General features: G+C 47.8%; 1 protein-coding gene across 2 annotated transcripts; it reads left to right on the top strand.

The window, feature by feature from the left end:
* The first annotated feature begins 557 nt into the window (after nucleotides 1-557).
* Nucleotides 558-16,397, top strand: csrp1a (cysteine and glycine-rich protein 1a). Of its 2 annotated transcripts, XM_056275461.1 has the most exons (7): nucleotides 558-832; nucleotides 9,849-9,924; nucleotides 12,134-12,243; nucleotides 12,844-13,012; nucleotides 15,091-15,220; nucleotides 15,306-15,402; nucleotides 16,121-16,397. In XM_056275461.1, coding segments are annotated over exons 2-7 (585 nt in total). In that variant the 5' UTR covers nucleotides 558-832; nucleotides 9,849-9,922; the 3' UTR covers nucleotides 16,198-16,397. The 2 variants fall into 2 exon arrangements, with proteins under 2 accessions (XP_056131436.1, XP_056131438.1); XM_056275463.1 differs by lacking the exon at nucleotides 9,849-9,924 and having other exon boundaries at nucleotides 564-832.
* Nucleotides 16,398-20,016: the final 3,619 nt, after the last annotated feature.

Here is a 20,016-nt window from a genome sequence, read left to right as displayed (position 1 = left end):
TCTCTTATCTATCTCTGTGTCTCTCTATCGCTGTCTCTCTCTCTCTATCGCTGTCTGTGTGTGTATCTCTCTCGCTCTCTCTATCTCTGTGTCTCTCTGTCACTGTCTCTGTCTCTCTTGCTCTCTGTCTGTCTGTCTGTCTGTCTGTCTGTCGTCTGTCTCTCTCACTCTCGTCTGTCTCTCTAACTCTCTCATCTGTCTCTGTTTGTCTGTCTGTCTGTCTGTCTCTGTCTCTCTCTCTCTTATCTATCTCTGTGTCTCTCTATCACTGTCTCTCTCTGTGTCTGTCTATCTGTCTCTGTCTCTCTTATCTATCTCTGTGTCTCTCTATCACTGTCTCTGTCTCTGTCTCTCTCTTTGTCTGTCTGTCTGTCTCTCGTCTGTCTCTCGCTCTCTCTGTCTCTCGCTCTCTCATCTGTCTCTGTTTGTCTGTCTGTCTGTCTTTCTCGCTCTCTCCCTCTGTCTGTCTGTCTGTCTGTCTGTCTGTGTGTGTCTGTCTGTCTCTCTCTCATAATGCTGTGTTCCTCAGCAGACAGCAGACAGGCAGCAGTAGAGGAGGCTCCTCCCTTCCTCCACATCTGAGGAACAAACCAGCCATGCCTCACTGACTTTTTTTTTAAGTAGTTGTTTCTCCAAAGTTTCAGGTTCAGACAAGTCGTCTGGCGTCAGGAAGGAGGGGGGGGGGTAACCTCGGCTGTTGTTCGTTTCATGGGAGGCTTAACGTTTACCGTCTGACTTTGGACTCTTGATTCCCGGGATTGCGTTTGCAGCACCAGGAGCCAAGTCTGATTTCTGTGCACCAGCGACTGACAGCACCCGCCATTTATTGCAGGTATGTAGCACCAATACATCTCTCTGCGCTGTCCCTGCTGTCTCTCTCTTCTACGCCTTTCCTGTTGCTCCCTCCGTCCCTCGGTGACACACGATATTCGGCTGCGGTGAAATGCCTGCTCCCTCTCCGACAACGTGCGGCGGTTCGCAGCAAAGCTTGGGGTTTTAAAAGAACCAGAACCAGCTGCACCTCCTCATCTGAGCAGCTATCGGGGGGTGAGGGGATAACAAACAGGATGTTACACTGCGGAAGTGTGGCGCTGGACAGGAACTGGTTAAACAGGGAAGGGCGGAATACAGTAATGTCAGGTCATAATAGGAAATAAACCAGGGGAACCAGGCATACAGACGTCCGTCTCGTCCCGCACGGCGAGCTGCAGCCGCAGCCGGATGGTGTCGTGTGGGCCCGTGCGGCGCTGATGGTCTGGGCTTGGCAGACGTCTGTTTAAAGAGTGGCTCTGTGGTGTTTAAAGGTCCAACGCTCAAAATCACCGAAGCCCAGCGTTGTTCTCCCCCCGTCTCTTCATTGCTAACACAGACGAGGGTCCTTCTCAGAGAGGGGTGGGACTGATTACATCACTGACAGACTTCTCCGCCTTCATAATCTCATCAGCGTTGAAGGTTGATTTATCCATCATATGTTGTACACATCATATCATATAGCGAGCACTCTTTCTCTCCTCCCGTTATCCTACAGAGCTGCGGCTCGGTCTTAGGGATTTAAACACACCTCAGACAACCGTTAGCTTCCTCTAGCCCTCCTCTACCTCCGCGTGACTGACTCTCGGTCTGGATGAGAACTGTCCCTGCTCGTAAAAACCCGAACAGGAAATGTTTTCACGTTTCTTCTCTGTCGTACACATAGCCCTCCAAACATGCTTTCCACCTGTATTCTGTTTCTCCACCTTATTATTATTATTATTATTATTATCATTATTGTTATTATTATTATTATTTTTATTATTATTATTATTATCATTATTGTTATTATTATTATTGTTATTATTATTATTATTATTATTGTTATTATTATTATTATTATTGTTATTATTATTATTATGTCTTTTGTGTTTCCTGTTGAGCCGGGTCCAAACTATGGACCTGAGGCACTATGGGGCAGATGTCACTTGACTGACAGTATTCGTGGTAATATGTGGGCTGTTCCGAGTAGGGCGATCTTCTGGACCGCATGGATGTTGATGTTGCCTGGGATACGGCTGGTGAACTTTTCCATCCCCTTCTTCATGAGTCCAAGAGCTCCGATGACCACTGGTCTTGTTTCGGTCTTCATGCCCCACATCCTGCTGATCTCAGTCTGCAGGGCTTTGTACTTGGTCAGCTTCTCTGGGACTTTGACTGAGGTGTTTTTTCGGACGGCGTTGCCATGTCGATGAGCATGCACCTCTTTCCCTCCCTGTCCTCGACAACGATGTCGGGCTTGTTGGCGTTTATCTCTCTGTCAGTGTGGATGAACGTGTCCCTGAGGACGGTGACATCGTTGTCCTCAGTGACGGTCTCTGGCTGATGTTCGTACCACTTCTCAGTCGTCCCGATCTTGTAACTCCTGCAGATCTTCCAGCGCAGGTATGCTGCTGCCTCGTTGTGCCTGTACATGTACTCGTGTACTCGGTCTTCGCCAGTTTTATCATTATTATGGGGCGGCACGGTGGTGCAGTGGTTAGCACGGTCGCCTCACAGCAAGAAGGTCCTGGGTTCGAGCCCCGGGGTAGTCCAACCTTGGGGGTCGTCCCGGGTCGTCCTCTGTGTGGAGTTTGCATGTTCTCCCCGTGTCTGTATGGGTTTCCTCCGGGGGCTCCGCTTTCCTCCCACAGTCCAAAGACATGTAGGTCAGGTGAACGGCCGTACTAAATTGCCCCTACATTATGAATGGGTGTGTGTGTGTGTGTGTGTCAGCCCTGTGTGATGGTCTGGCGGCCTGTCCAGGGTGTCTCCCCACCTGCCACCCAATGACTGCTGGGATAGGCTCCAGCATCCCCGCGGCCCTGAGAGCAGGATAAGCGGTTCAGATAATGGATGGATGGATGGGTTATTATCATTATTGTTATGGAACTGATTTCATGTTCCAGAGTGGCACCAAATAAACATGCAGAGAGAGAGAGAGAGAGAGAGAGAGAGAGAGAGAGAGAGAGAGAGAGAGAGAGAGAGAGAGAGAGATTAGAATTTAAATGAGAACATACTGGTCCAAAAAAGTTACTCCATAAAGGGAAAAGTTGGGACACTATCTAAATACACTTGTGTGCCCAGTAGCATGAATACACACACACTCAACAAATACGGCACACCAGCGTTAACCATAGTGTGTGTGTATGTGTGTGTGTGTGTGTGTGTGTGAGTGACTCATTTGAACAATATATTTGCCGGGTGTGACAGCGCCTCGTGTTTTGTCGCCCGGCGTGCTCGCAACAACACGTTTTTCGTGTTGCGCGCTTATAAACCCTGTGACTTTTCACGACCTCGGCGCCGAAAGCGGCAACGCGGCAAAACCCAAACCAGATCACACGACGACGCTTCATAAAACTGTGTTATCCCGCGTGCCGGACGGTAAGAAAGCACCGTGTTTCGAGGAGCAACTGCACATGCAGTATTTGGTAGCAGCGGTATAGTATTAGTAGTACCCGCCGTACTCTGACCGCTGGTGTTGTTCAGCTTCTCAGTGGCTGGAAAAGAAGCTTTGGGAGACGTGCAGAGAAATGCAAAAGACGGGGAAGTGTCCGGGTAACAACGCGTTCCACTCGCCCCGTGTTTAAAAGCCCGACTGGCCCGGGCTTGTGCGAGGACCCTGACGAGGCCACGCCGCTAACGCTCTTATCGGACCCAGCTTCTTCAAAACCTTACTTCAGCTCCAACCGTCGGGGCCCTATAGTACCTAAAACCAAGCGAAATACTGAGTAAAAGTAAAGGTCGGTGTGGTGTCTGCTCCACCCTTTGCCTTGTTACACAACATGATGGAGGCCTACTGAAGGAACTGATGCAGACCGCAGCAACATGCAGCATGCTGCTGTGAGCAGTGGTCAGCTAATGTTTAATCCGGGGTGATGGAGAGGCAGACAGACAGACAGACAGACAGACAGACAGACAGACAGACAGACAGGCGGCACGGTGATGCAGTGGTTAGCGCGGTCGCCTCACAGCAAGAAGGTTCTGGGTTCGAGCCCCGGGGTAGTCCAACCTTGGGGGTCATCCCGGGTCGTCCTCCGTGTGGAGTTTGCATGTTCTCCCCGTCTCTGCGTGGGTTTCCTCCGGGAGCTCTGGTTTCCTCCCACAGTCCAAAGACATGTAGGTCAGGTGGATCAGCCGTACTACATTGCCCCTCGGTGTGAATGTGTGTGTGTGTGTGTGTGGGCCCTGTGTGATGGACTGGCAGCCTGTCCAGGGTGTCTCCCCACCTGCCACCCAGTGACTGCTGGGATAGGCTCCAGCATCCCCGCCACCCTGAGAGCAGGATAAGCAGTTCGGATAATGGATGGATGGATGGATAGAGAGAGAGAGAGAAAGTTAAAGAGGTGGAGAGAGAGAGAGTGAGGAAGAGGTAGATTCAGATGGGCAGAAAGTGTGTAACCAAAGGGGGGGAAAACAAGTTTGCTCCCCTAACTTCAATAGGGTGCTCAGCCTCGCAGAAAGTACAAGAGAACCCCAACAGTAGGAGGAGGATGGCTCAAAGTGTCTTTCAGGATGACCTGCAGTCAGTATCCCTGGCCACTAGTAGCGCTGTTGAGCAAAGTGGCTCCCTGTACCACAACTAAAAAAACATGCGAGCGTAAGAAGGAGGACGCTGGCTAACCAACGCTAACAGGTTTTGTGACGCGCCACTAAGTCGCGTCCTTTGTGGCGCAGCACTTGTCTCAGGCGCGGATCTACGGGGTGGCAACAGGGGTGGCAGCTGCCACCTATGGGACACAGTCTTGCCGCCCCTGTTGCCACCCCATTTATAAATCAGATAATATGTTTTAAAGTATATTTTATGTACATGCATGGTGAAGGTCAATGAGACCCGCACCAAACTCGTCTCAAACAGTAGAGAACAAAATACATTCGAAGAAATCCGAGTTTTGAATAATAATACGTTTAGAATAATGTCCATTGCCCCCCTCCTTGAACCTCATGCCACCCCTTTGCCACCCCAGGGAAAAATCTCTAGATCCGCCACTGACTTGTCTGACATCAGAAACACAAACATATGTCAATGAAAACATCTATGCTGTGTTATACGTTATGTTGAAACACAAAATAAGTGATCACGGACATAATCAAAGGTGACAGAAATTGGCTTTTTAACAGTGGGGGAATGTGGGATGGGGGGGGGGGGCTGCTCATCTTTACCGTCCCCAGACAGAGCAGGAGCACGTCGGCCATATCTGCAGCTCACCCCGTCGGTCAGATGAAGAGGCAGCGCCGTCCACCCCAAGCCGCTGTGCTGAAATCCAGATGTTAGCCTTGAAACCTTTGTAATGTCCACATTGTGGGCTGCTAAATAATGAACATTGACATTTTCCGAACGTCCTTTAAGGGAATAACGTGTGTCAACATCACCAGTGGGGTCTAACAACAGACTCTACATCAGCACGAGTGAAATTACGAATGGAAACAAACCTATGGGTTTGTCCACATGGGAAAACTTCACATTTCAGCTTTAACGTTGAATGCTATATGTTTCCGTATTATGACAATTTTAATGTTGCACACGGAAAATCACATACTACTGTACTGTAAGTACTACAGTGGTAGTATGGGTATACCAGTGTGTTACCTCTGGTTCTCTCTGGAAGCAGTGGAGTCACCGAATTGTGTTGACTGCGTGCTGAATCACAAAAAAAGCAGGAAGTGTGCCCACGTACGACAGGAAGTGAGCTAATACGATCGAACTCCGTTCCAAACAATCATGACCCCCCCCCCCCTGACCACAAGGCCTTTTAAGGTAGACTCGGGTCTGACCGGATGAAGAAGCTCACCTAAGCAGAAACAATCCAGATCCAAATTATCTCCATTCTCCTCCCTGATGCAGAAAACTGCAGTGGATTTTGGATAAAGACGCATTCTTGACAGGCAGCGGAGAGCAGGAGAGACAGACGGGTGGGTGGAAGGTCGGGGGGGCGGACGGGGAGAGACGGGGGAAGTAGGTTATACAGTCAGGAATGTGGATGTGGATTTGCAAGAATGAAAGGGAGGGGTCATGCTGGGAAAGACTGGGTAGACGTGGGCAGGAGTCCAAACTCCTCAACACCACCGCGGCCCTTATTCTACCCAACACTTCGGCACGGAGGGTTTTCACACTGCTGCCGTGTCCGCGAGCGAACCTGGTTCGCTTTGACTTCATTTTTAGCACTTTTATTTCCCTCGGTCATCTGACGACGATGCATTCTTCGCCTCTTTCGTTTCTTTTTCCGACGCGTCCTGTTAATCTCCTCTCTCACAGAAACCACAAACCACCGGCAGAAGTGAAATGATGGCCTGGGCCTGGCCTGACTTCACCACAGGCACAGTAAACCAAACGCGGCTGCTTTAGAGGATTTAATACATGGCAACAAACGCACATATGGAAATTCATGTGGTCGACGATCATGACTTACAAGAAGATCTGAAAAATATACTGAGCTACATGTTATTTTTTGACACGTCACCAGACATGATTCGTCAGCCTTTAAATGTTCTTGTGGACGAACAGAAAAAATGTGTATTCATGCATTTTTCATAAGCTAATGGGAACGACTAAAGTGACTTTTCTTCTGAGCCGTTGTGGTATTGCAGGTTGAAATATGTCAAAGGCCTGCGTGCTGCAAGCATTTGGAGTTAAAGGCAAAGAGTCTTCAAATTTACATCCAAACACTGAATTCAAACTGTGAGCCTAAGAACAAATAACTTTTAGGGGCTTAAAATGGACCTTAAAATAGCCTCTTTGACATAAATATGAATCGTCTAATACTACTATCAGCGTCGGCTACACTGTTGTGCCTTACTTGGACACCATTATCATCAGTGTCTACTTTTGTGTCCTCCTTCCACATGTACTTCACATTTTAGTTTCTCATGAAGATGATACTGTGTCTGTTATGCTGATGTGAGTCAATGCAAATCTACTCTGTACTTTGACTCTCCCGTTCACCACCTATAGATGATCTAAGACACGCTTACACCAAATACTCTCAACATGACATGTACTATGACGTGATTACCTTGTAGCGCTCTATGATGCCAGTTGGTGACACTTAACTCGATCTGTTAATTTCTGATTCTCTTGTAAGTGGCTTTGCATAAATCTGTCTGCTAAATAAATGTAGACGTGAATGGTTCTGCAGTTGCCTTATTTAGCTGCCAAATTTCCTTGCCAGCACAGATGTCATCTTTATCCTGGCAGGTTTGGGCTCCAACCTGGTTCAGACTGACTTGGGTTTGATGATTAGATTAGTTTGGGGAACCTCAGAATTGCATCTCTGCTCTTCGCAGGTGATGTGGTTGCGTTGGCGTCATCAGAACGCGACCTCCAGCGCGCACTGGGGCGGTTTTCAGCTGAGTGTGAAGTGGCCGGGACGAGAGTCAGCACCTCCAAGTCTGAGGCCGTGGTTCTCTACCAGAACAGGTGGATTGCTCCCTCCGGGTTGGGGATGAGTTGTTGCCTCAAGTGAAGGAGTCCAAGTATCTCGGGGTCTTGTTCACGAGTGAGGGTAGGGTGGAGCGGGAGATTGACAGACGGTTTGGCGCCGCCATTGTGGTGAAGAGGGAGCTGAGCCGGAAGGCAAAGCTCTCAATTTACCAGTCAATCTTTGTTCCAACCCTCACCTATGGTCATGAGCTTTGGGTAGTGACCGAAAGGGTGAGATCACGGGTAAAGCAGCTGAAATAAGTTTCTGCCGTAGGGTGTCTGGGCTCAGCCTTAGAGATAGGGTGAGGAGCTCGGACATCCGGAGGGAGCTCGGAGTAGAGCCGCTGCTCCTTCACGTCGAAACGAGCCAGTTGAGGTGGTTCGGGCATCTGATTAGGAGGCCTCCTGGGCACCTTCCTTTGGAGGTTTTCCGGGCATGTCCAACTGGGAGGAAACCCCGGGGTAGACCCAGAACTTGCTGGAGGGACTACATGTCCAATCTGGCCTGGGAATGCCTTGGGATCCCCCTGGAGGAGCTGGAGGGCGTTGCTGGGGAGCGGGACATCTGGAGTGCCCTACTTAGCTTGCTGCCACTGCGACCCGACCCCGGAGAAGCGGCTGATGATGAATGATGATGAATGATGATTAGATCCTCTGTGGCCTGTATTGTATGTTAATGTGTTCTTTTATTTTCTCCACTATTTCCACCTCTTTCACTTAGGCCTCCCTCATCCTCTGTTTTCTGTAGCCTTCTCTGATGACAGCTTCCCTCATCACAGCCATCTCCCCCGCTGTTTTTCTCAGGAAGGCTTTCTTTCCCAAACAATTGGTATTCTTCTCTCTTAGTTTTGAAGGCCTCCCACTTTATCAGCCAGGCCACACGTTCTCCCCGGAGGGTATCTTCTCTTTTTCATTGTGATGTCACACCAGTTCCTTCAGACCTCTCTGAAAGGCCTTTCATTCTTTTGTGATAATTTTTCCCTTCGCCTTTGAGGCTCGTCTCAGTTTCTCCACCTCAGCTCATTGTCTTACAGGGGCATCGCTCTCCGTCATCTACTCTACTATCTTAACTACAGTCTCCTTTTCTCAGTTAATAGAGAGGTGAATAGAGAGAGAAGAGCCCGGTTAAAAACACTTGTGGCCCTGGGCTATGAGCGTTTGAAGCCCCTGTTTGGTCAAATTGAGATAAAGGAGGAAAAAAAGCAATAAGGACGGGTGAACAGAGAATGCCGACAAAGGGCTACCAATGCAACGGTAACGCTCAACAAAAAGGTTGACATCTCTCTACTGCTAGACAAACTGAAAACACAACACGAGAAGTTGTTGGTAAAACATTTCATCCAAACTGTGGCAAGGATAACGACTACATTTAAATGTCTTGATGCATGCTCAATAATCCAGGCGAGAAAATCAAAGAAGGTTGAATCAGTTCATCTGGATACCATCTAAACAGTGCTGCACACACCTTGTAAGATGGTATCCAGATGAACTGATTCAACCTTCTTTGATGCTACATTTAAATCTAATGCGAATCTAATCAAAAAGCCAAATCCAAAAATATAAATAAATACATTTTAGACCCCAATGTGGCCCCCCTGGTGGACAGATCCTACACTGCAGCCGCTGGACACAACGTTTATTGAGAGAAAGTTTCATCACTCTCATCTGAGTGTCCTCTTCAGTCTCAACTGACTGCGGGTATCCCCAGCCTTGTAAACAATACAGTGGCATAATGACCGAAACCGGCGATCGGTTTCTTATGCAAATATGGGCGTGGCCATTAACTAGAGTTTCTACGGCCGTGTGTACTATTCATAGAAGATTGGGGAATGGTTGCAATCACAGCAATTATAAGATGGCGACAGATGTAATCTTAGCCCCCCCCCCCCCCCCGGTTCAAGGATTGACTCCCTGTTCAAACCAGCGTTCCTCCCTATCAAGGATGTGCACATCCTCATCCTTGAAAGAGTGGCCACTGGCCTGTAGATGGTGTGGACTGTGGAGTCCTGGCCTGACGTGTTAGCTCTCCTGTGCTGCGTCATCCTTTTGGCCAGCGTCTGTTTGGTTTCCCCAATGTACAAGTCACGGCAATCCTCCTGGCACTTAACAGCGTACACTATATTGCTCTGTTTGTGCCGGGGGACCCGATTCTTGGGGTGGACCAACTTCTGGCACAGCATGTTTTGGGGTTTGAAAGCAACCGAGACGCGGTGTTTGGAAAATATGCGTCTCAGCTTTTCCAACACTCCCGCCACATACGGAATCACCACTGGTTTAGGCTGAGACAGCTGCTGTCCTTCTCCTCTCTTCGATCGGCTGGTGCACTGTTTGGGCGTCTTCCTGGCTTTGACAAGCACCCAGTTAGGATAACCACACTTAACCAGGGCCTGTTTAATGTGGGATTTCTCCCCTTTCCCAGCTGCTGTCAGTGGGGATGCTGTCAGCTCGGTGGTACAGCGTCCTGAAGACTCCTAGTTTGTGCTCCAGTAGATTATGTGAGTCAAACCTTAAGTACTGATCAGTATGTGTTGGTAAACATCAACAATCAAATGTCCCCCATCACCAATTGCAATTTCACAGTGTAAGAAGGCTAACCTGTCATTTTTTGCATCATCTCAGGTGAACTTGATGTGGTTGTCCACAGAGTTAATGTTGTCGGTGAAATGTAGCTGTTGTGTTTCTCCTCTCTTTGATCGGCTGATGCATAGTTGAAACGTTTCACCCACTAAACATTGTATCCAGATGAAACTAAACGTTGTATCCAGATGAAACTAAACATTGTATCCAGATGAAACTAAACATTGTATCCAAATGAAACTAAACATTGTGTCCAGATGAAACTAAACGTTGTATCCAGATGAAACTAAACGTTGTATCCAGATGAAACTAAACATTGTATCCAGATGAAACTAAACGTGTCCAGATGAAACTAAACGTTGTATCCAGATGAAACTAAACATTGTATCCAGATGAAACTAAACGTTGTATCCAGATGAAACTAAACATTGTATCCAGATGAAACTAAACGTTGTATCCAGATGAAACTAAACGTTGTATCCAGATGAAACTAAACGTTGTATCCAGATGAAACTAAACGTGTCCAGATGAAACTAAACGTTGTGTCCAGATGAAACTAAACGTGTCCAGATGAAACTAAACGTTGTGTCCAGATGAAACTAAACGTTGTATCCAGATGAAACTAAACATTGTATCCAGATGAAACTAAACATTGTATCCAGATGAAACTAAACGTTGTGTCCAGATGAAACTAAACGTTGTGTCCAGATGAAACTAAACGTTGTATCCAGATGAAACTAAACATTGTATCCAGATGAAACTAAACGTTGTGTGCAGATGAAACCAAACGTGTCCAGATGAAACTAAACGTTGTATCCAGATGAAACTAAACATTGTATCCAGATGAAACCAAACGTTGTATCCAGATGAAACTAAACGTTGTATCCAGATGAAACTAAACATTGTATCCAGATGAAACTAAACGTTGTATCCAGATGAAACTAAACGTTGTATCCAGATGAAACTAAACGTTGTGTCCAGATGAAACTAAACATTGTATCCAGATTAAACTAAACGTTGTGTCCAGATGAAACTAAACGTTGTGTCCAGATGAAACTAAACGTTGTATCCAGATGAAACTAAACGTTGTATCCAGATGAAACTAAACATTGTATCCAGATGAAACTAAACGTTGTATCCAGATGAAACTAAACGTTGTATCCAGATGAAACTAAACATTGTATCCAGATGAAACTAAACGTTGTGTCCAGATGAAACTAAACGTTGTGTCCAGATGAAACTAAACATTGTATCCAGATGAAACTAAACGTTGTATCCAGATGAAACTAAACATTGTATCCAGATGAAACTAAACATTGTATCCAGATGAAACTAAACGTGTCCAGATGAAACTAAACGTTGTATCCAGATGAAACTAAACATTGTATCCAGATGAAACTAAACATTGTATCCAGATGAAACTAAACGTGTCCAGATGAAACTAAACGTTGTATCCAGATGAAACTAAACATTGTATCCAGATGAAACTAAACGTTGTATCCAGATGAAACTAAACGTGTCCAGATGAAACTAAACGTTGTATCCAGATGAAACTAAACATTTTATCCAGATGAAACTAAACATTGTGTCCAGATGAAACTGGTTCAACTTTCTGGGATTTCCTTACCTGGATTATTGAGCATGCATTAAGACATCTTGAGAGAGAAGGTGAACAACAGTGAAAAAGATAGTTAAAGAGAATGGATAACAGAGAAATTTATCACAGGATACTACTGTGAGAGGGGCGCCCCGGTGGCTCACCGATGGAGCGCATACCACATAAGGCCGGGTCCTTTCCACATCGGCCTGGGTTCGAATCCGGCCCAGGCCGTTTGCTGCATGTCGTCCCTTCTCTCTCCCCTGCCCTTCCTTTCTCTCTCTACTTTCACTGTTAAAATAAAGCAGAAAATACTGAAAAAAACAATCTTAAGAAAGGATACTACTGTGTGTCAGTCTGATAGAGAGAGAGCCATGGAGACAAGAAGAGAGAGACAAAGAGAGAGATATGCCGAGAAAGACAAAGAAAAACTCTAACAAAGCCACATGCATTCAGAGTTAATGGTGTGTGTGTGTGTGTGTGTGTGTGTGTGTGTGTGTGTGTGTGTGTGTGTGTGTGTGTGTGTGCAGGATGCCATTTGGAGGAGGAAACAAGTGCGGCTGCTGCCAGAAGACGGTGTACTTTGCAGAGGAGGTGCAGTGTGAAGGGCGATACTTCCACAAGTCCTGCTTCCTCTGCAGTGAGTCCTTTCACTTCCTGACACTGTCATGTCAAGTCAAACTACACTCATATCACACATCCGACACAAAGTATGAGAAGATTACAAAGCGGAGAAAGAGGCATCGTTCTAATGATTACAGAACTGCCAAGTGTGTCGTGTTGCTGCAGCTATGGTACCAGGGAAAAAACTCCAATAAAGTTAAGAAAGAAGTTGTAATACTAGTAGTATAACGAAATATAATGATGAATTTGAATAAAGTGAAGCAAAATAATGGAAAATATCCGTAGCAGGGATAAAAAAACCCCCAAAACAAACCCAAAGGGGGCTATACTCTGTAAAATGTAAGTGGAAGGAGCTGAATCTGGAGTTATTGGTGTTGGTGCAGGAAGTGGAGCCAAGCATTCTTAAGAAGGAATTTAAATGAGAACATACTGGTCCGGAAAAAGTTATTCCATAAAAGGAGAAGTTGCGACATTATCTAAATACACTTGTGTACTCAGTAACATGAGCACAGACACACTCAACAAACATGGCACCCCAGCGTGAACCATAATGAGTGTGTGTGTGTGTGTGTGTGTGTGTGTGTGTGTACAATTGTGTGGTCATCTGCACATGCAGTGGTGTGCAGGAAGAACTTAGACAGTACGACAGTGGCTGTTCATAATGACGAGGTTTACTGCAAAGCTTGCTACGGAAAGAAGTACGGGCCAAAAGGTTACGGATACGGCCAGGGAGCAGGGACACTCAGCATGGACAGGGGAGAGTCTCTGGGCATTACACCTGCAGAGTGAGTAAACACACACACACACACACACACACACACACACACACCCATCATCATCCGCGGTCACTCGGGGTCGAGTATGACTGTCCTCCTTCTAGGTCCTTGTGGGTCTTCAGGTGGGTGTAGAGGCCGACCCTGGAGACATATTTTGGGGCAGTGTGGGCAAGGGTGTGGGGGAGGAGTTGAGGATGTGGTTTGGGCCTTTCTGGAAACTCGCTCCTTTCTGAGTCGGCGCTTGTTTTCGGCAGCATAGTGGAGGTCATGGCTGTAGTGCCCGGGACCCTCACGGACGGGCCAGTCTCCAGGTCTCCCTGTGTGTTGCTCCTTGTTCCAGGTGTTAAGGTCGATGCCAAAACTTTTGATGTGGGCCTTCATGTTATCTTCATATCACTTCTTTTGTCCTCCTGGGGCACAGCGTCCTGTCACGAGCTGAGAGTAAAGGACTTGTTTCGGGAGGCGAGAGTCAGACATGCGGAGGACGTGGCCAGTCCATCTCAGCTGATGGTGGCAGTTATAGTTGGCATTTTGGCCCCCTTGAGGATGCTGAAGATGGTGCACTTATCCCCCCAGCTGATCTTAACGATCTTCCTGAGGCATCGCTGTTGGTATGCCAGGTGCCTGCTATATGTGGTCCAGGTTTCTGACCCATACAGCAAGGTGGGCAGCACTACCGCTCTGTACCAGAGTTTTTGTTCTGGCCTGGAGGTCGTGGTTTTCAAAAACCCTTTTAATCAGTCCTGAGAAGGCGTGGCTGGCACAACTGAGACGACGGTGTATTTCGATGTCAATTTTGGCTTTGTAGGAGGGAAGGCTGCCAAGATATGGGAACTGTTCCACATTTTCAAGTCTGGTGTTGTCTACAGAGATGGATGGGGGCAGGGCAGGCATATTTCTGTTGGGTGGGGATTGGGTGAGGATATGCATCTTTTTTATGTTAATGGCCCGCCCAAGCTGCTTGTATGCCTTTGCCAAGGTGTCCAGTATGCTCTGATGTCCGTCTTCTACGAGGGACACTAAGGCGTTGTCATCGACGTACTGCAGCGCTATGATGGATGTGGTGGTGGTTTTGCCTTTAGCCCTGAATCTTGTTAATATTCAGAAGACTCCCATCAGTGCTGTACAGGATTTTGACACCCTGAGGCAGATTAAGACCCGTGAGGTGGAGGATGGTGGCAATGAAGACAGGGGACAGGGTTGGGGCAATGACACAGCCTTGCTTAAGTCCTATGTGGACCTTGAAGGACTCTATCTCATCTCCATAACTGCTGAGTACTCATGTAGTAGTGGTAGTACTCTGATATATTTGTCAGGGCAGCCTATTTTTGAGAGAACTAGCCAGAGGACTTGGCAGTTTACGGAATCAAAAGCTTTGGTTAAGTCTATGAAGGCCATGTACAGTGGTTGAGTCTGTTCCTGGGCCTTTTCTTGGGGTTGGAGAGCAGTAATCATCATGTCCATGGTGCCTCTGTTAGGATGAAAACCGCTCTGGGATTCAGGCAGACTTTCCTCCGATAGCGGGAGGAATCTGTTGGCCAAGACCCTAGCCAGGGCTTTCCCTGTGGTGGAAAGCGAGGAAATGCCATGGTAGTTTCCACACTCAGCTTTGTCCCCTTTCTTAAATATAGAAACAGTGAGTGCGTCCCTAAGTTGCACAGGGATTTCCTCTTTTTCCCATATTTTAAGTAGCAGGGCATGGATATATCTGAGGAGTGTAGGGCCACCTGCCCTCAGCACTTCTGCTGGTATTCTATCAGGACCAGCAGCCTTGTTGATTTTCCTCTTCTTGATGGCATCCTGGACTTCTCTTAGACTAGGTGTTGCTGCCATGTCCTCTTGGAGTTGTTGAGGGAGTTTTTGGAGGGCATCCATCTCAGGGCTAGAGTCCCAGTTTACAAGGTCCTGGTAGAACGGAGCGTCCAGGCGGTATGGCGGTCTAGGCTGTTGCCTACCAACACGGGGATCACCAGTTTGAATCCCTGTGTTACCTCCAGCTTGGACACACACACACACACACATTCCAGACACCTTGTCGTCTGTCTTTTGAACTGGTATTCACATCCCTCCCCCTCCCTCTATCTCAGACCTGCTCCCCCTCGTCCCACCACAAACCCAAACCCGTCCAAGATGGCTCAGAGGTTCGGCGGGTCGGACATCTGTCCACGCTGTGGCAAGGCCGTCTATGCCGCTGAGAAAGTGATGGGAGCAGGAAGTGTAAGAAAACACACACACACATATAAAGAGAGACAAGCAAACGAGTGCACCATCCTTTACATACTGACTGCCTCTTTGTTTACAGGCATGGCACAAGAATGGATGTTTCCGCTGCGCCATCTGTGGGAAGGGTCTCGAGTCCACCACACTGGCTGACAAGGATGGGGAAATCTATTGTAAAGGTAGTACTTCGCTGTTGACACAGAAATACTCCTCAATGAGGGCAAACAACACTACAACACTTCATTAGTAGTTACACAGCACGGTGGTGCAGTACAGTGATTCTCAACCCAGTCGTCCAGAACCACCAACAGCAATTTAACCTGTATGAAAGGTGTGCCACGAAATCACAAACCATTGCAATTTTTGGGAATTATCTTTCTATATTGGCTCATTTCTATGCCGTGTCCATAGAAGATGGAAAGTTAAACCATCTTTGGTGCCAGCAGTGCTGCTGGGTTTCTGTTGTACCAGGTGTTTCATTACATTCTGCTGTTGTTCCGGGTAGAAAGCCTCCCTGGTTGCAGGCTGAATAACTGGAACAACGGGTGAATGTAATGAACTCCTGGATCGGACAGAAAACCAGCAGCGCTGATGTTGCCCGAGGACCTGATTGACAGGCGCGGATCTACGGGGTTGCAAAGGGGTGGCAGCTGCCACCTCTGGGACACAGTCTTGCCACCCCTTTGCCACCCCAGGAAAAAATCTCTAGCTCCACCACTGCTGATTGAGAACCACTGGTAGAGTAGCGCCTGGTTAGATTCTAAACCTTTGGGTCTGCTGCCACCTAGTGGCTATATTAAGGCATTGTGAGTGTGTTTTTGTAAAGTTGTCACTTCATATGACGGACATGCAGTTTGTAACCTCACCATTCGTCTCTGCTCCTCTGTGATCCTGCAGGGTGCTATGCCAAAAACTTTGGACCTAAAGGATTCGGCTATGGACAGGGTGCAGGGGCTCTGGCACACGCTCAGTAGAGAGTCCCCCCCCCCCTCCCCAAAGGTTAACTGGGAAGAAGCCCCGGAACCAGAATACTGCACTACTGTCTTGTACCTGTGGGGGGCGTGCTGCAACAAGCAGACGAGACACGTAGACGAAGGCACGGAATACACGCCTGCTTTAATGAGTTAAAACCGGAAATGGGGAGCCCCTATGTTTGTGTTGGTAAAGCGGGGGTCCACCATCACTTTCTAACCACAGCTTGCTCGTCATCCGCCTCCCTTTCGTCTTCTTATCCTGTTTCTGTCATTGTCAGCCGCTCGTTTTCTGTCGCAGTTATGACGTCAGCATTAAAGAAATGTGTGCAATAAAGCCGCGGTCCCCTGTTGCTTACGCGGGCACCCGGAAATAAAACCCCAATGAAACGCAACGGTGACGACGCTGTTATCTGTCAGTGCAAATACACATCCAAATTCTCTCTTGGTCTGTGTGTGTGTGTGTGTGTGTGTGTGTGTGTGTGTGAGTGTGTGTGTGTGTGTGTGTGCGTGCGCGTGCAGGTCGCGCGCGTGCGCGGCTCTGCACGGGGAGTAAGATCGCGTGAAAGTTGCGAGACACATGTGCATTGCGTTCATTCCAGTCATGACAGCGGACTGACACGTCGCACATGTCTCCATTACTGCAGCGCTGCTGCGACCGGATTATGACAAGTATGCGTCCCGTGGAAGACGGACTAGTTTCAGTCTTGCGCCGCGCCCACGCGCTCAAGCCTGACCTGCCGGTCGGGTCAGAGCCGCGTCGGCCTCAGAAACCGACACGCGAGCCGCGACAACTGAAGGAGAGTCCCATTCAAGTGTCTTAACAAAGATTCCCCTTATTAAAGCCTGCCGGTATAAAGGCGCGCGCGTGCTCACACGCACTCTCACGCGCACGCTCTCACGCACACACCATTTGACTTTCTTACCTGAAGCCTCTCAGCCTCCCACTCACATTCCGGGCAAAAAGCAGCTCGCGGTGAAGAAACTCTGCAACTGGACGTGTTTTGACAATGCTCCGGACAAACACACGACACACACTTCAACACACTACCACGTACGCCACACGTGTAACACGTGGTTCAACTTTACCCGTCCACCTGTCTGCCAAGACGCAGACTCTGTTCATCAGTATCGATCAGCACGTATGGTCTAACGTCAGTGTCTTGATGGGTGATCAAGCCAAGTCCGTTTTATTTGTACAGCCCCGGTATCACAAATTACAAACCAGGGGGCTTCAACAGCAACACGACATCCTGTCCTTACACCCTCTCGTCGGATAAGGAACAACTCCCCAAAATAAACCCTTTAACAGGGAGGGAAAAATGGGAGGAAATCTCAGGGAGCGCCACAGAGGAGGGATCTCTGCCCCCGAGACGGACAGCGTGCAAGGATGATCAATAATCCAGGTAAGGAACTGACCGGAAGTTGAATCGGTTCACCTGGACACGACGTTTATTGAGAGAAACGTTTCGGTAACACTTCATCACCACACTGTGGTGAAGTGCTGGTGAAGTACTGGTGAAGTACCGGTGAAGTGCTGGTGAAGTACTGGTGAAGTGCTGGTGAAGTGCTGGTGAAGTACCGGTGAAGTACTGGTGAAGTGCTGGTGAAGTGCTGGTGAAGTACCGGTGAAGTACTGGTGAAGTACTGGTGAAGTGCTGGTGAAGTACCGGTGAAGTACCGGTGAAGTGCCGGTGAAGTACTTGTCAGTAACTACTGAATCCATCGTGTGTAAGGCAAGACACGCCCCAGTGGTCAGTGGGTGTGTTAACAGGTGTTTTATAAATACTGCTTAATACTGCAGTTCATGATGAAGTCAGGTAGTACTAGTTGTTAGGTAAGTTTTTTTTAATGGGCTCATCTGAAGTGAGGACTCTCTAGGCCTTACAAAGCGTTTACACATGAGAGACTGAAAGACCAGCAGCACCTCGACACTCACAAAACTCTAAAGGATCATGAGATCCTTTAGAAAGTGCACGATTAACAAACCATCCACATGGGGATTTGTGCATGAATTACTCATCAGTTGCAGTATTAATTAAGTATTTATAAACATCTGTTAACACACTATCCACTGGTGCATGTCTGGCTTTACACGTGATGAATTCAGGAGGTACTAATACTGAACTAGTGCTTCATTTGTGTGGTTATAAAGTGTTACCAGCGTTTCATCATCAGCTAAGTGACCCGCCCCCCCGCCCCCCGCCCAGTCTCAGCTGACGGCAGGTGTCCCCACGACCGGGTTCATATGCAAATCACCATGTCCGTTAACGAGCGCTTCAGGGGCCATGAGTACATGCGTGCTGTTCACACAGGGTTGGGGAATGGTTGCAGCCACAGCGTTGTAAGATGGAGACAGATGTACTCTTAGGACCCCCCCCCCCGGTTCAGGGATGGTGGTTCCCTCTTCACATAGATGGCCTCTTTGACTCCCCGTTCAAACCAGCGGTCCTCCCCATCAAGGATGTGCACATCCTCATCCCTGAAAGAGTGGCCACTGGCCTGTAGGTGGTGTAGACTGTGCATGGTGTAGACTAGATGGTGTAGACTGTGGATGGTGTAGACTGTGGGTGTTGTAGACTGTAGATGGTGTAGACTAGATGGTGTAGACTAGATAGTGTACACTGTAGGTGGTGTAGACTGTAGATGGTGTAGACTGTAGATGGTATAGACTAGATGGTGTAGACTGTAGGTGGTGTAGACGGAGGATAGTGTAGACTGTAGATGGAGTAGACTAGATGGTGTAGACTGTACATGGTGTAGACTGTACATGGTGTAGACCAGATGGTGTAGACTGTGGATGGTGTAGACTGTAGATGGTATAGACTAGATGGTGTAGACTGTAGGTGGTGTAGACTGTAGATGGTATAGACTAGATGGTGTAGACTGTAGTTGGTGTAGACTGTGGATGGTGTAGACTGTGGATGGTGTAGACTGTAGGTGGTGTAGACTGTAGTTAGTGTAGACTGTAGATGGTGTAGACTGTGGATGGTGTAGACTAGATGGTGTAGACTGTAGGTGGTGTAGACTGTAGTTGGTGTAGACTGTGGATGGTGTAGACTGGATGGTGTAGACTGTAGATGGTGTAGACTGTGGATGGTGTAGACTGTAGATGGTATAGACTAGATGGTGTAGACTGTAGGTGGTGTAGACTGTAGGTGGTGTAGACTGTGGAGTCCTGGCCTGACGTGGTAGCTCTCCTGTGTTGTGCCATCCTCTTTGCCAGCGTCTGTCTGGTTTCCCACCAAACAGACTATTTCCCAATCCTCTGTGAATAGCACACTTGGCCATTGTCGCTGTGGCCACGCCCACATGTGCACACGAAATATGCAAATATGGGCGTAACTATATCTGCATACGGTCACACCCCTGTTTGTCTATGAAACTGATGGTCGTTTTCGGTCATTACGCCGCTGTGTTGTTTATAAGGGTGGGACACCTGCAGTCAGCTGAGGATGAGGAGGCCACTTACATGACTGATGTTCCAACTGATTCACCTGTCTGTGATAGTCGGTCCATGTCTGTTACTATACAGACATGTAGGCATAGTAGTACACACACACACACACACACACACACACACACACACACACACACACACAGATAGAGAGAGAGAGAGAGAGAGAGAGAGAGAGAGAGAGAGAGAGAGAGAGAGAGAGAGAGAGAGAGAGAGAGAGAGAGAGAGATAGATAGATAGATAGATAGATAGACAGATAGACAGACAGACAGACAGACAGACAGACAGACAGATAGACAGATAGACAGATAGATAGATAGATAGATAGATAGATAGATAGATAGATAGATAGATAGATAGACAGA

The sequence above is a fragment of the Lampris incognitus genome, chromosome 2, assembly GCF_029633865.1.
Source record: "Lampris incognitus isolate fLamInc1 chromosome 2, fLamInc1.hap2, whole genome shotgun sequence".
NCBI classification, from domain to species: Eukaryota; Metazoa; Chordata; class Actinopteri; order Lampriformes; family Lampridae; genus Lampris; species Lampris incognitus.
This window is presented reverse-complemented; position numbering and strand designations above follow the sequence as displayed.